General features: G+C 39.5%; 2 protein-coding genes across 2 annotated transcripts; both read right to left on the bottom strand.

Moving 5' to 3' along the window:
• Positions 1-678: 678 nt before the first annotated feature.
• gjd2 (gap junction protein delta 2) lies at positions 679-3,519 on the bottom strand. Its single transcript, XM_005798321.2, has 2 exons — positions 3,044-3,519; positions 679-1,548 (listed from the first exon to the last, which is right to left on the bottom strand). The coding sequence occupies exons 1-2, from the start codon at positions 3,112-3,114 to the stop codon at positions 705-707; spliced, it is 915 nt and encodes a 304-aa protein (XP_005798378.1). The 5' UTR covers positions 3,115-3,519; the 3' UTR covers positions 679-704.
• A 2,769-nt stretch (positions 3,520-6,288) lies between these two features.
• On the bottom strand, positions 6,289-10,513 carry actc1 (actin, alpha, cardiac muscle 1). The gene is made up of 7 exons (XM_005798320.2): positions 10,417-10,513; positions 9,652-9,790; positions 9,120-9,444; positions 8,454-8,615; positions 7,964-8,155; positions 6,648-6,829; positions 6,289-6,565 (listed from the first exon to the last, which is right to left on the bottom strand). The coding sequence occupies exons 2-7, from the start codon at positions 9,778-9,780 to the stop codon at positions 6,422-6,424; spliced, it is 1,134 nt and encodes a 377-aa protein (XP_005798377.1). The 5' UTR covers positions 9,781-9,790; positions 10,417-10,513; the 3' UTR covers positions 6,289-6,421.
• Between the last annotated feature and the right edge of the window lie 3,900 nt (positions 10,514-14,413).

Here is a 14,413-nt window from a genome sequence, read left to right as displayed (position 1 = left end):
AGCATTTTGCAGCAAATTCACCAGATACTATTTTGCAAGTTATAGCTATAAAGCAATGGAATGGTTACATATGTTAAGGTCAGTGGTGCAACACAGGCAACAAAAACAAACAAGAAGAAAGAGTTGACCGAACTGATGTATTTTAGCTAAAAAGTAAGGATCTATATATATATATATATATATATATATATATATATATATATATATATATATATATATATATATATATAATGAGTATATATAGGTCTGGTAGGAATATGCTATATTTTCCCTGTTTAATGGTGCCATATAAACGAAATATGGGTGGAAAAAAATGTCAGCACATTTGGATACGATCAAGCTCTCATGTGTTCACCTCTTTTAGTGCAAGTTCTTCTTCTTCTTCTTCTTCTTCTTCTTTTGCAGTTGCTCTTTTCAAGTTCAGCCCAAGAAAGAGTAAATCTGCGAACACGTCAACATGGTCTCCACGTTTTAAGTAGAAACGTTACTTAAAAAGTTGCATCAGTGCATTAATAAAATAAGTAAAAGTAAACCAACGTGTGATCCACGTTCGTCTTGAAGTCCATAAAATATCACCAAATGAAACAGAAAATAAATAAAGTAAATAAATAAATCTGCCCACTCTTTAAAGTCATGACATAAGTTTTAGGCGTGCGGAGCTGTCCATCATGTCCATCATGGGTTGATTTTTTTTTTTTTTTTTTTTACACGTATGCAGAGTCACTGGACTGCGTGCGGCCAAAGTTGGGCACGCTCATCCTCGGCAGGTCCTTGTTTCTGATCTCATAAATGGACTTCCGCCGGGCTTGCACGCCCCGCACGGCCGTCTTGATTTTCCTCCAGCCCAGGTGATTGAGTTCGGCCAGGTTCAGCACCACACAGAACCCGCTGACCGCGAACATGAAGACCAGAAACACGGTCTTCTCCGTGGGCCTGGACACGTAGCACTCGACGTCTTTGATGCAGGGGTAGCGGTCACATTCGTACACGGACGGGACGTTGAACCCGTACAAGAAGTACTGGCCCACCAGGAAGCCTATCTCCAGCGCGTTTCTGAACACCACCTGGATGATGTAAAACCTGGAGATGCCCTCCTGACGCCTCATTTTGGACTTTGTAGTCCTCATGGCCGAATTTGGGATCTCCTTCACCTCCAAGCAGTCCGGCTCGGCTTCTTTGGTGGAGTTCTCAGTGTTCTGGAGTACTCCGTTCACAATGGTGTTCTTTATCTTTTTGCTTTCGTCTCGCTTCAGAGAATCTTGATCCTTATCCAGCGTCAGGTAGACCGTGGAGTACCGCCGCTCCTTCTGCTTGGCCGACTGGTGCACAGAGTACGTGATAAAGCAGAGACTAGGCGTGCACACCATGATGATCTGAAAAACCCAATATCTAATGTGTGAAATGGGGAATGCCTTGTCGTAGCATGCCTGGTTGCAGCCCGGCTGTAAGGTGTTACAAACAAACATGGTCTGCTCGTCGTCATAGACAGTCTCTCCCACTATCGCTACGATTAGAATCCGGAAGATGACCACCACTGTTAGTAGGATCCTAAAAAGCAAGAAAACAAACACAACAATGTGAAAATATGTGCAATAAACGTCGTTAGTGCGGACGCGCTCGGATGTGATCCAAGAGAGCTGCCCGGTGCTGAAACAGGGCGTTTTTTTAAAAAAAGAAAGGATCTTTACAATATATGTCGAAAGCAAACCAAAGATATCAACAAAAAAAAGGGGGGGAAAGAAAATGTGTATAAAATAAATAAATAAATAAATAAATAAATAAATAAATAAATAAATATGTGCGTTAAATGTGTTCAATGTGTGGGTGTTTGGATTTAACATAAGGAGCTGTCCGTGGCTGAAACAGGGCGCTCTGGTTAATGAAATTTGTCTTTACAGTAATGCAAAACGTAAAGCAAACACATGGACGGAAAACGAGAGAGTCCGACTTTAATTTAGGGATCTGTCCCCTGCAGGAGCAGGATCCCCTCCGAGAGAAGACAGGAGTTTCTTAAAATGTCATGTCGTGTCTTTTGATGCTAGAAACCAAGCAAACAAAACATTTTTGAAAACGGGTGCGAGTTGTTGGTATTAGGAGCGCCCGGTTTTAAGTTAGTTTAACACCACTTGATTTGACATTGTCAAATGCTGAAACGGTACATTGTCAGCCAAAAAAAAAAAAAAAAAAAAAAGTGCTTCTTTTAGTTCATATTTGTGTTTGTGAGCCTATAAAGCAATCAAACAAACATAACCATGTGCCACTATGTGCACGTCTATGTGTTCAGAGTAGATGTTCCCTCAGCTGTGCCGGAGCTCTCGGATTTAATTTAGTGAGCTGTCCAGTGCTGAAACGGACGCTCTGCGAAAACAAAACAAAAAAAATGTGTTTCTTACAAGAATACAAGCAGAGCAATGTGAAAATGTATCTTAACTGTTTGTTCAGTGTAGGAGCGCCCTTCTGCAATGTAAGGAGCTGTCCAGTGCAGGAACTGGTCGCTCTCTGAGAAATGCGTTTCTTACTATGAATGTCCGTGTGGTTGTGATTTAATGATCATGACACGTCAGCAATCGACGTTGCTGTGATTGTACCTGTGTGAGCATGCTAATGAAATGAGGCGATGTCTCTTTCTTGCCACCCTCCTCTGAGTGCATTACCACCACTCAAACTCAACGACCAGCCACCTTATGAATAAACGGATGAATGATCACATGGAACGGCTACACATGAATTTCAAGTTTAGGCTGTTTGACTTTGCAGCACCATCCCAGGTTCCTAAAAGACAGCTGTCATCTGAGCTGTCTCGTTTAGGAGGAAGACAAAAAGGAAGCAAAAAAAAAAAAAAAAAGAAGAAGAAGACGAAGAAGATCTGGGGAACAAGACAGGAAAAATCCACAACACAGACACGAAGCATCACTGGACACCACGGCACAGACGATCCTGGAGCCACAACACAGAAACGGGGGACTGGGGTGCCATGCTAAAGACGATCCTGGAGGCTGCTGCGTTTCTTCGGTTTGTTCTTGGTTTTTGTAGATCATCTTACCTTCCTATCATAGTAGAGTGCTGCTGGACAGCAGCCTCCAGGAGCCTCTCTAGTATAGTCCATTCCCCCATTTCTGATCATCCGGAGGAGACGACGATACAAGGGCACTCTGGTCAAATCCCTCCAAAAAAAAAAGCACCCGGCTTAATTTCCCCGCTCGGCCTCTCTCTGTCTCCCGATGTTCTTACACTCCAGAGCGTCCAAAACCAGCTAAAAAACGCATCCGTCACTGGATGCTCCTATACCGTCCCCGTCCCCCCCTTCTGTCTCGCTTCGCGCTATCTGGTTGGTTATGAGCTGAGAGCGCAGCGCCAGTGAGCGTCCTGCTGTGTGTGCCGAGCGCTCCCACAACGCTGCCACACTGTTCCTTGTCATGAGACTCCGAGGGCTGATTACTGTAAGCCCTCCTATTTTCGATCTTCAGATCAGGTTGATTGGCTGCGCGCTGTGTCTGGATGGAGGCAGGTTGGATTTAATGTCTTGCACCGTTAATCCGCCTTTAAGTAGTATGCACGCCCCCCCCCACACACACAAACGCATACACAGGCACAAACGCGCACGCTCACACACGCACACAACACCCTTCTATGCGTCACGTACACAAAGACAAGTCGGTGTAGCTCCACCTGGAGTGCCACGGTTTCTGACTTTTGTTTTATTTTTTTAAGGTTTTTTAAGGTTTTGGATCAGGTTCTGTACATTCTGCTCTGGCCTGGTTTGTTAAGAGTTGCACAGTCTTCATCGTCTCCACAGAGCTACTGAAACTGCAACCACTCTGTCTTGATCAACATGCTGCTTATTGTGAAGTGGAAAAGAAATTGCTTTAAACATTTTTTTTTAACCAATAAAAATCTGAAGAGTGTTTTGTATTTTGTATCCAGCTCACATGAACCAGTACTTTGTAGGCTACAGTTTTTTTTGGGGGGGGGGGGGGGGTCTCTGCAAGCTTTACACATCTAAGAAAAAACTCAGTTTTGAAATCTTTTCACCAATTTCCATTCCTGCTTGTGCTTTAACATATAAATTTAATTTAATCTTAACTATTTCATCATAACGAATGTGTTTAGATGCATTGAACTCATCTTTGACCTTTGACCCAGCTGCTTTAAACTTGTTCTCAGCCAGGATTGCCCCATATTTAGCTCCATCAGTCTTTCCATCAATGCTAAACCAGCTTTTCTATCTCTACTCAAGATAAACATGTTCACAGCATGATTCTGCCACCACCGTGTGTCACCATTGGAATAGTGAGGTTAGTGTGTTGTACTGTGGGAGTTGTCTACCACACATTGTGGAGTATGATGTTAACTGTTACTTCATCTGACCAAAGCAGACTCTTCCACATCCTGTTTCCCTTACATGGCATGCAACAAACTTTGATCAGGACAATTTGTTGTCTAATTTTCACTAATAAATTGATGGACTGTATTTTATCGTGAGACTAAAAATAGTCAAGTACTCATGACATATAGGCTGCCAGTACAAGGCACCGCATCGCTGGCACAGGATTTAATGTGGCCTTAATTCTAAATAAATAATGTTACAAGTCATCTATCAGGAAGGAGGATTGTTCTTTTAAAAGTTTACAGTAAATGGGAAGTTGTTTATCAAGATTTTGAGATACTTGTGCAAAAAAAGTAACACAAGCAACAAAATACACCGTTAAAAAATCTGCTGTAATAAGTGATGGCTATCAAAGTATATATGTCAAAATATAGAAGTCTTCTTCATTTGTTTACAACTAGTACACATATAAAGAAGAATGTAAAACTATCCTTTTAAATCACTATGAAACTTTTAAATCAAGTGGTGGGAAAGTTATCTTGGGGTCCCCCTTCCTGTTTTTCCAGCATTAGGCACTTGCTCAGTTTGCTTATGCAATGTCCCAGCTTTCGATATAAGAATTCTTTCCAAAAAAATATATATATATATACAGTATATATATATTGTTCTATTTTTACTCAACATTTGAAACCCATGGAGTCGGCTCCCGGCTAAATGGAGCCTCTCCTCTCTTTCTGGTAGAGAAAACAGCTCCCTCTTTTGCCCAGAGGTAGCCCTCCCTATGTCACAGGCTGTTGGCCCGGATGGCAGAGCTGTTGTTTCCACCTCGAGCAAAGATGACGCTGTGGATACAGTGACAGAGTGAAAGTACCATCCAAGTTGTTAATCACTTTATGAAGTGGCCTGCTTGCCTCTCTGCCTCTCTGCGTCTCTCACTGAAGTCTGAAAATAGAAGCAAAATATGATACTTTGCTCCATATAACACCCAGAGAATGTAACTTATCATGCTGCACTGGGCTTACTCTAATGAAGTGTGTATTCAGTGTGCTTGTCTTTTCACCGCAGGTTTAGTTGGACCATCCGTCAGCTCTGGTATTTAAAGCCCATCAAGATTCAAAAGCCTACCTTTGTAAAAAGCTGCATTGTTAAACTTTCATTTGTGAGGGGCTTTTGGTTGAAGCACCTGCCAAATGTATGAAAATCAACATAAACTGAACGATGGAAAAATTTGATTTTTTTATGTGATGAGTCTCCCTAAAATTCAATTCAAAAGAAAAACATGTACGTGTATCGTCATCTCTCCATTTGAAACAATCTATGATGTTCTTATTTTGTGGCACATACATAAAGTTTTGAAATACCAGCAAAGTTTATTTTCATATCAGATTTAATTCTATTACTAATGTGGAATCTTCTTTTAACATAAGCGAATCTATGAAAAGTGGGACTTTTTTTAAAGACAGGCTTTAATTTGAAAGTCCAAACTTGCTGATTACTATAAAACCTACTTTGTTTATATTTCTGTTTTATAGCTTTATTTTTAAAACCTTAGCACGTCTGGTTTAAACACTTTAGAAATTTAGATTCTTTTTAATTGGAATTTTGAAACTCATCTATGATCATTACAACAGAAGTGATAACAATACAAATATTATTATAATAATAACAGCATTAACTGCAATAATAATTCTAAGCATTATTCTTGTTCGGAATATTAAGAGTAATACTATTATTGCTGCCATTGTTCAGTTTCTTATTTGCTTTGTTCAATCCGGGGTTAGGGGTCACGTGACCCAGTGTTGTCACTAAATGAATGTTTCTCATGAGGTGGCTGATCCTCTTCTCTCGCTGTAATCTTTTCTAATTCAAATCTTCAATAACCTTTACTCAGCCATCACGTGAGGAAAGGACAGAGCTCAGAGAGCCACTGCTGCCCAGGGTCAAGAAAAAAAACAAACAAATTCTTAAAAATGATTTATTTTGAAATATATACATATCCTGTTATAAATTCCAAATACATAAACATAGACTTTGACAAGATATAAATTGCTGGGAAGATAATAGAGGATGGTTAGAGAAAGAAAATAAAATTCCTCAGAAGCACTTCCTGTGGACTATAGACGGTCCGGCCTCATCATATTCCTCCTTACTGATCCACATCTGCTGGAAGGTGGACAGAGACGCGAGGATGGAGCCACCAATCCACACAGAGTACTTCCTCTCAGGGGGGGCAATAATCTAAACCAAAAAACACATTTATGATGATGCGAACCTGCCCAATATAATATATAACGAGACATTTTGCAGAGAGTTGAATTACCTTGATTTTCATGGTGCTGGGGGCCAGAGCAGTGATCTCTTTCTGCATGCGGTCAGCAATACCAGGATACATGGTGGTCCCACCAGAGAGGACGTTGTTGGCGTACAGGTCCTTACGAATGTCAATGTCACACTTCATGATGCTGTTGTAGGTAGTTTCATGAATACCAGCAGACTCCATGCCTGTGAACGGAAACAGCTGAGTGTATTTTGGAATCATCTGTAGCAAGAAACATGCCACCATCCGCTGTCAGGACAGGTGCTGAATGGGATAGCTCCACTAACAGCTGCAAACATAAATCAAATGGCTGCTTGTATTGTCATGAGACGGCATATCTGAGGTGGATAACCTGTGATCTTTAACTGATGACAGCCGTGCTCTGGATCCTATGAACGGAAAGTTCTTAAAAACTAACATTTAGCATTTCTAATGAAGAATCACTTTAAAATTAGGGAAGTAAACAAATGTCACACCAGCTCAGACTTTACATGAATTTAAAAAAAAAAGACGTTTTGCTTCTTCTTGATCCTTGATGTAGAAAATATAGTTTTCTACTCAGGGCACCACTGTTTGGGGTGCATACGACTGAAATGCAAACGAGTTAGCTGCATTTCAGTCTATGGGAATAAGCACTTCCCTGTGGTGCACATGGTGAAAGCAAAGAAAGAAAAAGTTGTTCATACTGAACAGCTACTTTAGTGTTTTTGAAAGCAGTAGGATCAAATCATCTCTTTTGCAAAATTTTACATAATTAGACATGTCACTTGTCAAATAAATACTAACCAGAGATATCTGAACACAGCTTAAGACTGATTTTTTCCTCTCTGTGAAAACTAACGAACATTTCCAACTAGTTTTGGACATGAGGGTCACCTCGGATAGAGACAACTGTGAAAAGCACAGATTATGGGTGTTTCTAAATACATTTTGATACTTGTAAAATCTCTAGCTAGAAAAGGGGGCCTTAGTTTTTTTCTGTATTGAAATGAAGGTATCCGTTCAACTTTAATTTTTATTTTCAGATTACTTGCAAATTTGTTTTAGAGAAAAATAGAGTAGAGAGAGAGGGGCGTGGCGTTGCCGTGGGAATTCGTATGTTGGGGTGCACACACGGCAGAAGAAAAGGGCTTTCCAATTCATACTACAAACAAACACTCTTTCTGAATACAGTATCCAATAATCTATCTGGTTTCAAGTTATACAATTTCTAAATTATTATTGCGAAGCCACTCACTTTGTTGACTATTCAGCTGATCACAGAATATGTTGGTGATATTAGTATGGGTGTTTGGATGTTTAAGTGCACGTTTACACACCAATAAAGGAGGGCTGAAAGAGGGTCTCTGGGCAACGAAAACGTTCGTTCCCGATGGTGATAACTTGGCCGTCGGGCAGCTCGTAGCTCTTCTCCAGGGATGAAGAGGACGCTGCGGTGGCCATCTCGTTTTCAAAGTCCAGAGCCACGTAGCAAAGCTTCTCCTTGATGTCGCGCACAATCTCACGCTCAGCTGCAGATACGCAGACATTGAACATTTTATAAGTTGTCAGACAATTATTAATCATTAAAACAAAGCTTTGATTAAAATACTCTAAATCTTTTCCGCTCTACTTGCTTAATAGCTAACTATTTTAGAATTTTCTTCAAAGAGCATTTGACATTTTGTTAAGATCATTCATTGAACAGTTAAACTATTTTATTTTGAATTTATTTTACTTGGCCATTTTTGTTCATCTAGACTGTTTAAATAAGATGCCTCATGTTGTCATCCATTAAATCTGGTGCTTTTTTTTGGAATTAAGACTCACCAGTTGTGACAAAAGAATATCCTCGCTCTGTTAGGATCTTCATGAGATAATCTGTGAGGTCACGACCAGCCAAGTCCAGGCGCATGATGGCATGAGGAAGAGCGTAACCTTCGTAAACTGGTACGTTGTGGGTTACACCATCACCAGAGTCCAGGACAATACCTGCAACCGATGACCAAAGGTCATAGTCATATTTCATTTCACAAATCACTATCTGTCTTTTAAAGGATCGTTAATCTTTTACTCATCTTTATCTGTTGTGTATATTTATGTATGTCATATTTATTCAGTGGACATATCTTAAAGGTCGAAGCAGCAATTGTGAAATGCTGTCCAGATTCAATGTGAAACACTACAATTTATTATTATTATTTAAATACTGAATAAAAGTTTTAAAATGGATACCAACATCAGGACTTTTAACCAGCTGTGATATACAGCCATATTCCTTCAGAGCTTATACTGCGCACAGCACAAGAGTGCGCAGTATAATCTAACAAGAAGTAGAAATAAACAATTAAATGTCAAATAGTCGAGGAGAGCTTCAGGGCCAACAGTGCTCCCTCCACCCCCGATTATGCTGCCCTGGGAGATGAGCCAAATTTCTAATGTCAGAAGTGTCACCGTCTCTGTGAATAAAAAGCACAGCTGAAAATTCAGTCATACCTGTGGTTCGCCCAGATGCATACAGTGACAGCACGGCCTGAATGGCCACATACATGGCGGGGACATTGAAAGTCTCAAACATGATCTGAGTCATCTTTTCTCTATTGGCCTTTGGGTTGAGAGGGGCTTCTGTGAGCAGGGTGGGATGCTCCTCAGGGGCAACCCGCAGCTCATTATAAAACGCATGGTGCCAGATCTTCTCCATGTCATCCCAATTTGTGATGATGCCGTGCTCGATGGGATACTTCAAGGTCAGGATACCTCTTTTGCTCTGGGCCTCATCTCCGACATATGAGTCCTTCTGGCCCATACCAACCATGACGCCCTAAATATGACAAACATGAGAAATAGGAAGTGATGTATTTGAGTCCTCATGATGCGAAACAAAACCGTACTTCATTGTCTGAGCACAGAAATGAGGACTATGCATGGATTATGAACTTGTTGTGCACAACTTTACTAGTTTCTGCTGTGTAATTATTCAAGTTATGAGTTTTTTTTGTCTTTACATATGTTGAATAGTTTTTTTTACCTGGTGACGTGGGCGACCAACGATGGAAGGAAACACGGCTCGTGGTGCATCATCTCCCGCAAACCCGGCTTTCACCAGACCCGACCCATTATCACACACCAGAGCAGTGGTCTCTTCATCATCGCACATCTTGTCAACTCTGAAACACAAAGGGCAGCATGTAGCCACAATTTAGCCAACTGGAATAGAACCATGTTTGTGATTTATATCTTTACTTTCATCAGAGACACAAAGAATCATTATTGTAAAAAGAAAACGTTGGATTTAACATATTTGTTCAGAATCCAGATCTGAAAATTCAAACAGAAAAACATAAAACATTTCCAAATCTTAAGAATATCTTCTTTAAATCTTATGTAATGGTCACATTTTTTGAGAAACAGAAATTTTAGCTGTAAAACATATTCATCACAATGCATCGAACTGGGCATCTTAAAAGTCAGTCTTTGTCTTATGAAGCTAAGATTACTTATAAAATCCACCATTCGACGTTAACATGATTTGTTGAGAAGGACCAATAGTAGACTACTTAAATAAAACACTAGTGCATAAAAGGCTAGTATTTGTCAGTCTTTTAAAAGTTTAAAGCCTGCAGCCACCAGGTCAGTACAACAGGATGATCCAACGCAGTCAGAAGATCGCAAACAAGCTAACTGAAAGTGGAATCACTACTATTTTATATTAAAATCCGTCACCCACTTTATTGTAACAAAAAAAATATATATATATAATCATTTAGTATGAGCCAGTCGTGTTGATACTCACCAGATTAGTAAGTGGGGGCCAGACTATGAGTACGAAAACAAGAGGTGTTGAGACATCATGGCCAGACAATTTATACCACGAAGAAAGGCCCTGGAGGCCAAGTAGTGTGACCCCCATCTCTATATTTGGAAGCCAATTGCTCCCATTGTCAACAACCGCTCCATGAATGGCATCAGTAGGAAAGGGAACTCCCCAGTGGACATCTGTGCCTGCAAACCATATATGGAAGAGGGCAATGAGGTGGGCGAGACAATGACAAACCTGCCTTTGATCTTTTACCTACTGATGAGTCATTGTATCATTACAGGGAAACCTCAGTATGTCCATGATAGGTAAGACATAGTCACATGTTTCTAATTTCCATTTCATATTTTGTAATAGTCCAGAAATGCTGTTTATCTTAACTAAATCAGGAAGAATAAGCTTAACAGAGCAAACTAAGAAGCTTCTGACATGAAACCTATAGTAAATCCATTGCTTTGTTTTTTGTTTCTTTTTTAGTTTTTGTCTTTGGACTGTCAAGACACATGCGAGCTGACAGTGCCAAACAGAGAGACCACTTGTTCCTCCAGCTGCTGTCAGCAGACGATTGACTTGCCCCCCAACCACCACCCCATGCCCATTTTGATTTTCTGCAAAGACAGCGAAGCTTTCATGCAGACAAAACATCCCTTCTCTACTGTAGTGGGATTTCAGTTTCAGCCCAGAACAGTTTTGGTTCTACAATGAGATCAATGTGTATGCATGTATTCCACAAGCAAGTGCAGGTTATATGGGTTATGTTTGGACATGTCATAGGGATTCTGCAAGGAAATTTACTCACAAAGTAAATCATATATTTTCTTACTATTAGCTTCTCTTAATATAATAAGCTGTAGTGGAGGGCAATTAAGATACTCAAAATTCCTATATATCTATCGATCTGTCAGTTAATCAATCTATCTTTATATCTTATCCTTAAAGGGTCATTTAGTAATATTAGTTGTAGTCATCTGGTGCCCAACTCGAAGGGTCAGTAACCGAGATAGGGTACCCTGATTACCAATGCTTCACAGGGCACAGAAACACACAACCTGCACACACTCATACCTAAGGGAGACTTAGCCTAACAGTCTAAGTGAAAGAAAGCCTTAGTACCCAGAGAAAACTCATTTATGCAAGGGGACAAAGACACCAACATTTCTCTTCAACGACACTCCAAACAATCAGAAGGGGAACTTGAACTTCATCTCTTTTTTTTGTTTTTGCTCAAATTAATTCTCTATATGTGAAAAGTGCCAGAGATAAAAACATAAACATTTGCAAATGTAATTGAGACAAAAGAAAGTCGTACAAAAGAATTTTATTTGAAGGTGCTTTAAACATATTTGTTTGTTAAAAATTTTGTAAAAACTCCAAATTAGTTATTATTTTACATCAGCAAAAAAAAAAAAACAGAAAATTGAAAAATAGGTAAAACTAATCTTTTTCTTTTTGTTGTTTTTACTGAAAAAAGACTTGTTCCGGCATTATTAAAGTATTTGTTTTTGGGTAAAAATGTATATGGTCTAAAACATCATGTGCAGCTTTGGAGCCACAGGTTGCAAACCTTTGGTTTATACTGTAAATGTGGCAAAACTCAGCTTGAGTTAGATAATGTAACTCAAGCTGAAATTTACTGTAGCATGGCTTTAATGTGACACGGGGTAAATATAGTAGATTTTCTATAATTATAGACCTCCACAGGTGAATCAAAAGTAACCTTGGTAGTGTTTATTGTTTGCAAGTTCCCAAGTCTGAGTAAAAAAGGAGCATCTCATGTAGTGACATACCACATATTCTTTCTCTAATCCCACACAGACGGAAAAGAAGAAGACACTGAAAATGACATTGCCGGTTTACTCGCATCAGACAGAGAGCAAAACTCTGAAGGCTGTGAAATAACACTGGCTAAAAGCAGTGGATGGTCCCTCCACAAGGAGGACACGACAAAAGGGCACAGCGAGCCATGAATCATATGCTGCTGTCAACCGACCCCGAGCCATAACCCTCCACTGTGTGACTCTTTGTTTGGCTCTTATGTAATGAATTTTAGGCAGTGGTCTGCTTTAAGCGTCCTTTTGCCCCAGTATTCAAACATTCCCAACATTTTTTGACCATACCTCATTTAGGGCTATGGATAGAGAGAAACTGCCTTTGAGTTTATTGTGAAAGCTAAAAAGGACAATGGAATTTATTTATTTTTTTTATTATTTTTTGCCTTTTCTGCAGATTTTAAAATTCAAATTGCACAATAAAAACAATAACAGACACAAAAAAGGGCATATTATCAGAAAATGCTCTTCTGTTCCCAGTGAACACAGAGGTGTGAAACTGCCTGTGTTAAACTTAGGGTTTCTAGAGGGTTGCTCAGATCTCGTAGTGTGACTTTCACTCTATCGTTTGCTACTGAGATTAAATCACAGTGGCACAATCACTCTACCACTCACGAGCCCTCAGGAGATCAGCTTCATTACTCAGCAGAAGAGATGAGATAATAAGGAACAAACTGTGGAAAACAAAAAGCATATTGATTGTCTATGGGAATTTCGCATCTTAATCAGAGGAAAAAAGCCATTCCAAGAACCCCGAGGGGAAGTCATTTGCAAGGCTTTGTGCTCTAGTCAATAACATGCAGACATATTGGAATGTGCCTGTACCAGATTGTGGCATTTAAGTTGCCCATCAAAAACTCACTCAATACTAATGTTCTGTAAGGATTTTCTTTTTTTATTTCAACTTGTCTGCTTCATTTATAATGATTGAGGGGGCATTTAAAGGTCAGAGCAGATGGAAGGCAAGGAAAACGCTCTGTGGAAACTGGGTTCCCTTGTTCTGGTTGCTACAATAAATAATGAGTGACAAGCTGTTGGTTTTTCCTAAAGTCTTGCATGAAGTACCTCAAAGGAGTACAAGGCTCACATCGCTGTTACTGTCGCTGCAGCGACATTGACATGTACAGTATGCTATCGCTAACTGCAGAGAAAGCGAGAATCGTTTTCAAATGAATGCATGGTTTTTATGTTTTGAATCTTATTCAGATATGCCACACACATTTTTTGTTGACCACACGAGTAAAGGAGAGCTGGTTTTAGATGAGATGTCACATTGCAACCACAGTTTTTAATGTATTTTATTGGGTTTATGTGGCAGACACAACTGTACAGTGAGAGACAAAGCAAACAAACTAAAAATCTGAAAAGTGCTATATGCGTTTGTATTAAGTCCCTCCTTGATATGTTGTGTGGAATTATGAAATAGATGCATTTCAGGAAAAAGACCACTCCTACTCCCAGTCCAATACCATTTTTTCTTTCACTTCCCAACAATCCAATACCCAGAGGACTTCAGGCTTGTCCAGCTTCTTGGAAAACCGAAATGAACTTTAGCCAAATGAATATCATCAGAGTTCTTCCTGTTTCTCCTAGATGTGACTTTGAGACAGTGTGGTGAATGTCAATGACTCCAATTTCTGAGATTTACAGAGAGATTCTATTGAGACTATTTATTATATCTGCAGATTAGAAAATATCCAGATCTGGATTTGACTTGTAAAATAGGGCTAAGTTTCCTAAGAAAAAGAAATAAAATAAAGATAAATAGTCAACTGACAATTCATCAATGGGACAATAATTTTTTTCCCAGAGGGCCAAGTTGGATTGGATAGCTTTTTTCCCTTACTGAATGAAATCATCTTTTGAAAATTGTACAGTATTTTATATATACTAAATAGAGCCTACTTTAATATTTATCTTTTATCTTTGGTAAAACATTGTATTTCCTTGTTTTTAAGAACTTGATTCCAAAAAAAAAAAAGAAGTCAAATGTACAAATGGCTTATTCATTGCCCTTCTTTTGGACCGCTGGCTACTTTCCTCTTCCCTTCTCTCAGGAATACACAGTTGTGGTATTTGCTGGACACTTTCAAGCATCAAGCTTTCTGAAGCTTCTTTACTTCAGCTAAACCTCCAAATCATTC

Source organism: Xiphophorus maculatus, chromosome 19 (assembly GCF_002775205.1).
Source record: "Xiphophorus maculatus strain JP 163 A chromosome 19, X_maculatus-5.0-male, whole genome shotgun sequence".
Classification (NCBI taxonomy): domain Eukaryota; kingdom Metazoa; phylum Chordata; class Actinopteri; order Cyprinodontiformes; family Poeciliidae; genus Xiphophorus; species Xiphophorus maculatus.
The sequence above is the reverse complement of the archived record's forward strand: the minus strand, read 5'-3'. Positions and strand labels throughout refer to the sequence as shown.

Excerpts from the sequence above, each read along its gene's own strand:
- gjd2 (XM_005798321.2), bottom strand. The coding sequence starts at position 3,114 with ATGGGGGAATGGACTATACTAGAGAGGCTCCTGGAGGCTGCTGTCCAG. Across the intron at positions 1,549-3,043 it reads CACTCTACTATGATAGGAAG|GATCCTACTAACAGTGGTGG; the intron begins GTAAGATGATCT and ends CTTGCTTTTTAG.
- actc1 (XM_005798320.2), bottom strand. The coding sequence starts at position 9,780 with ATGTGCGATGATGAAGAGACCACTGCTCTGGTGTGTGATAATGGGTCG. Across the intron at positions 9,445-9,651 it reads TTGGTCGCCCACGTCACCAG|GGCGTCATGGTTGGTATGGG; the intron begins GTAAAAAAAACT and ends TGTCATATTTAG. Across the intron at positions 6,566-6,647 it reads CCAGCACCATGAAAATCAAG|ATTATTGCCCCCCCTGAGAG; the intron begins GTAATTCAACTC and ends TTTTTGGTTTAG.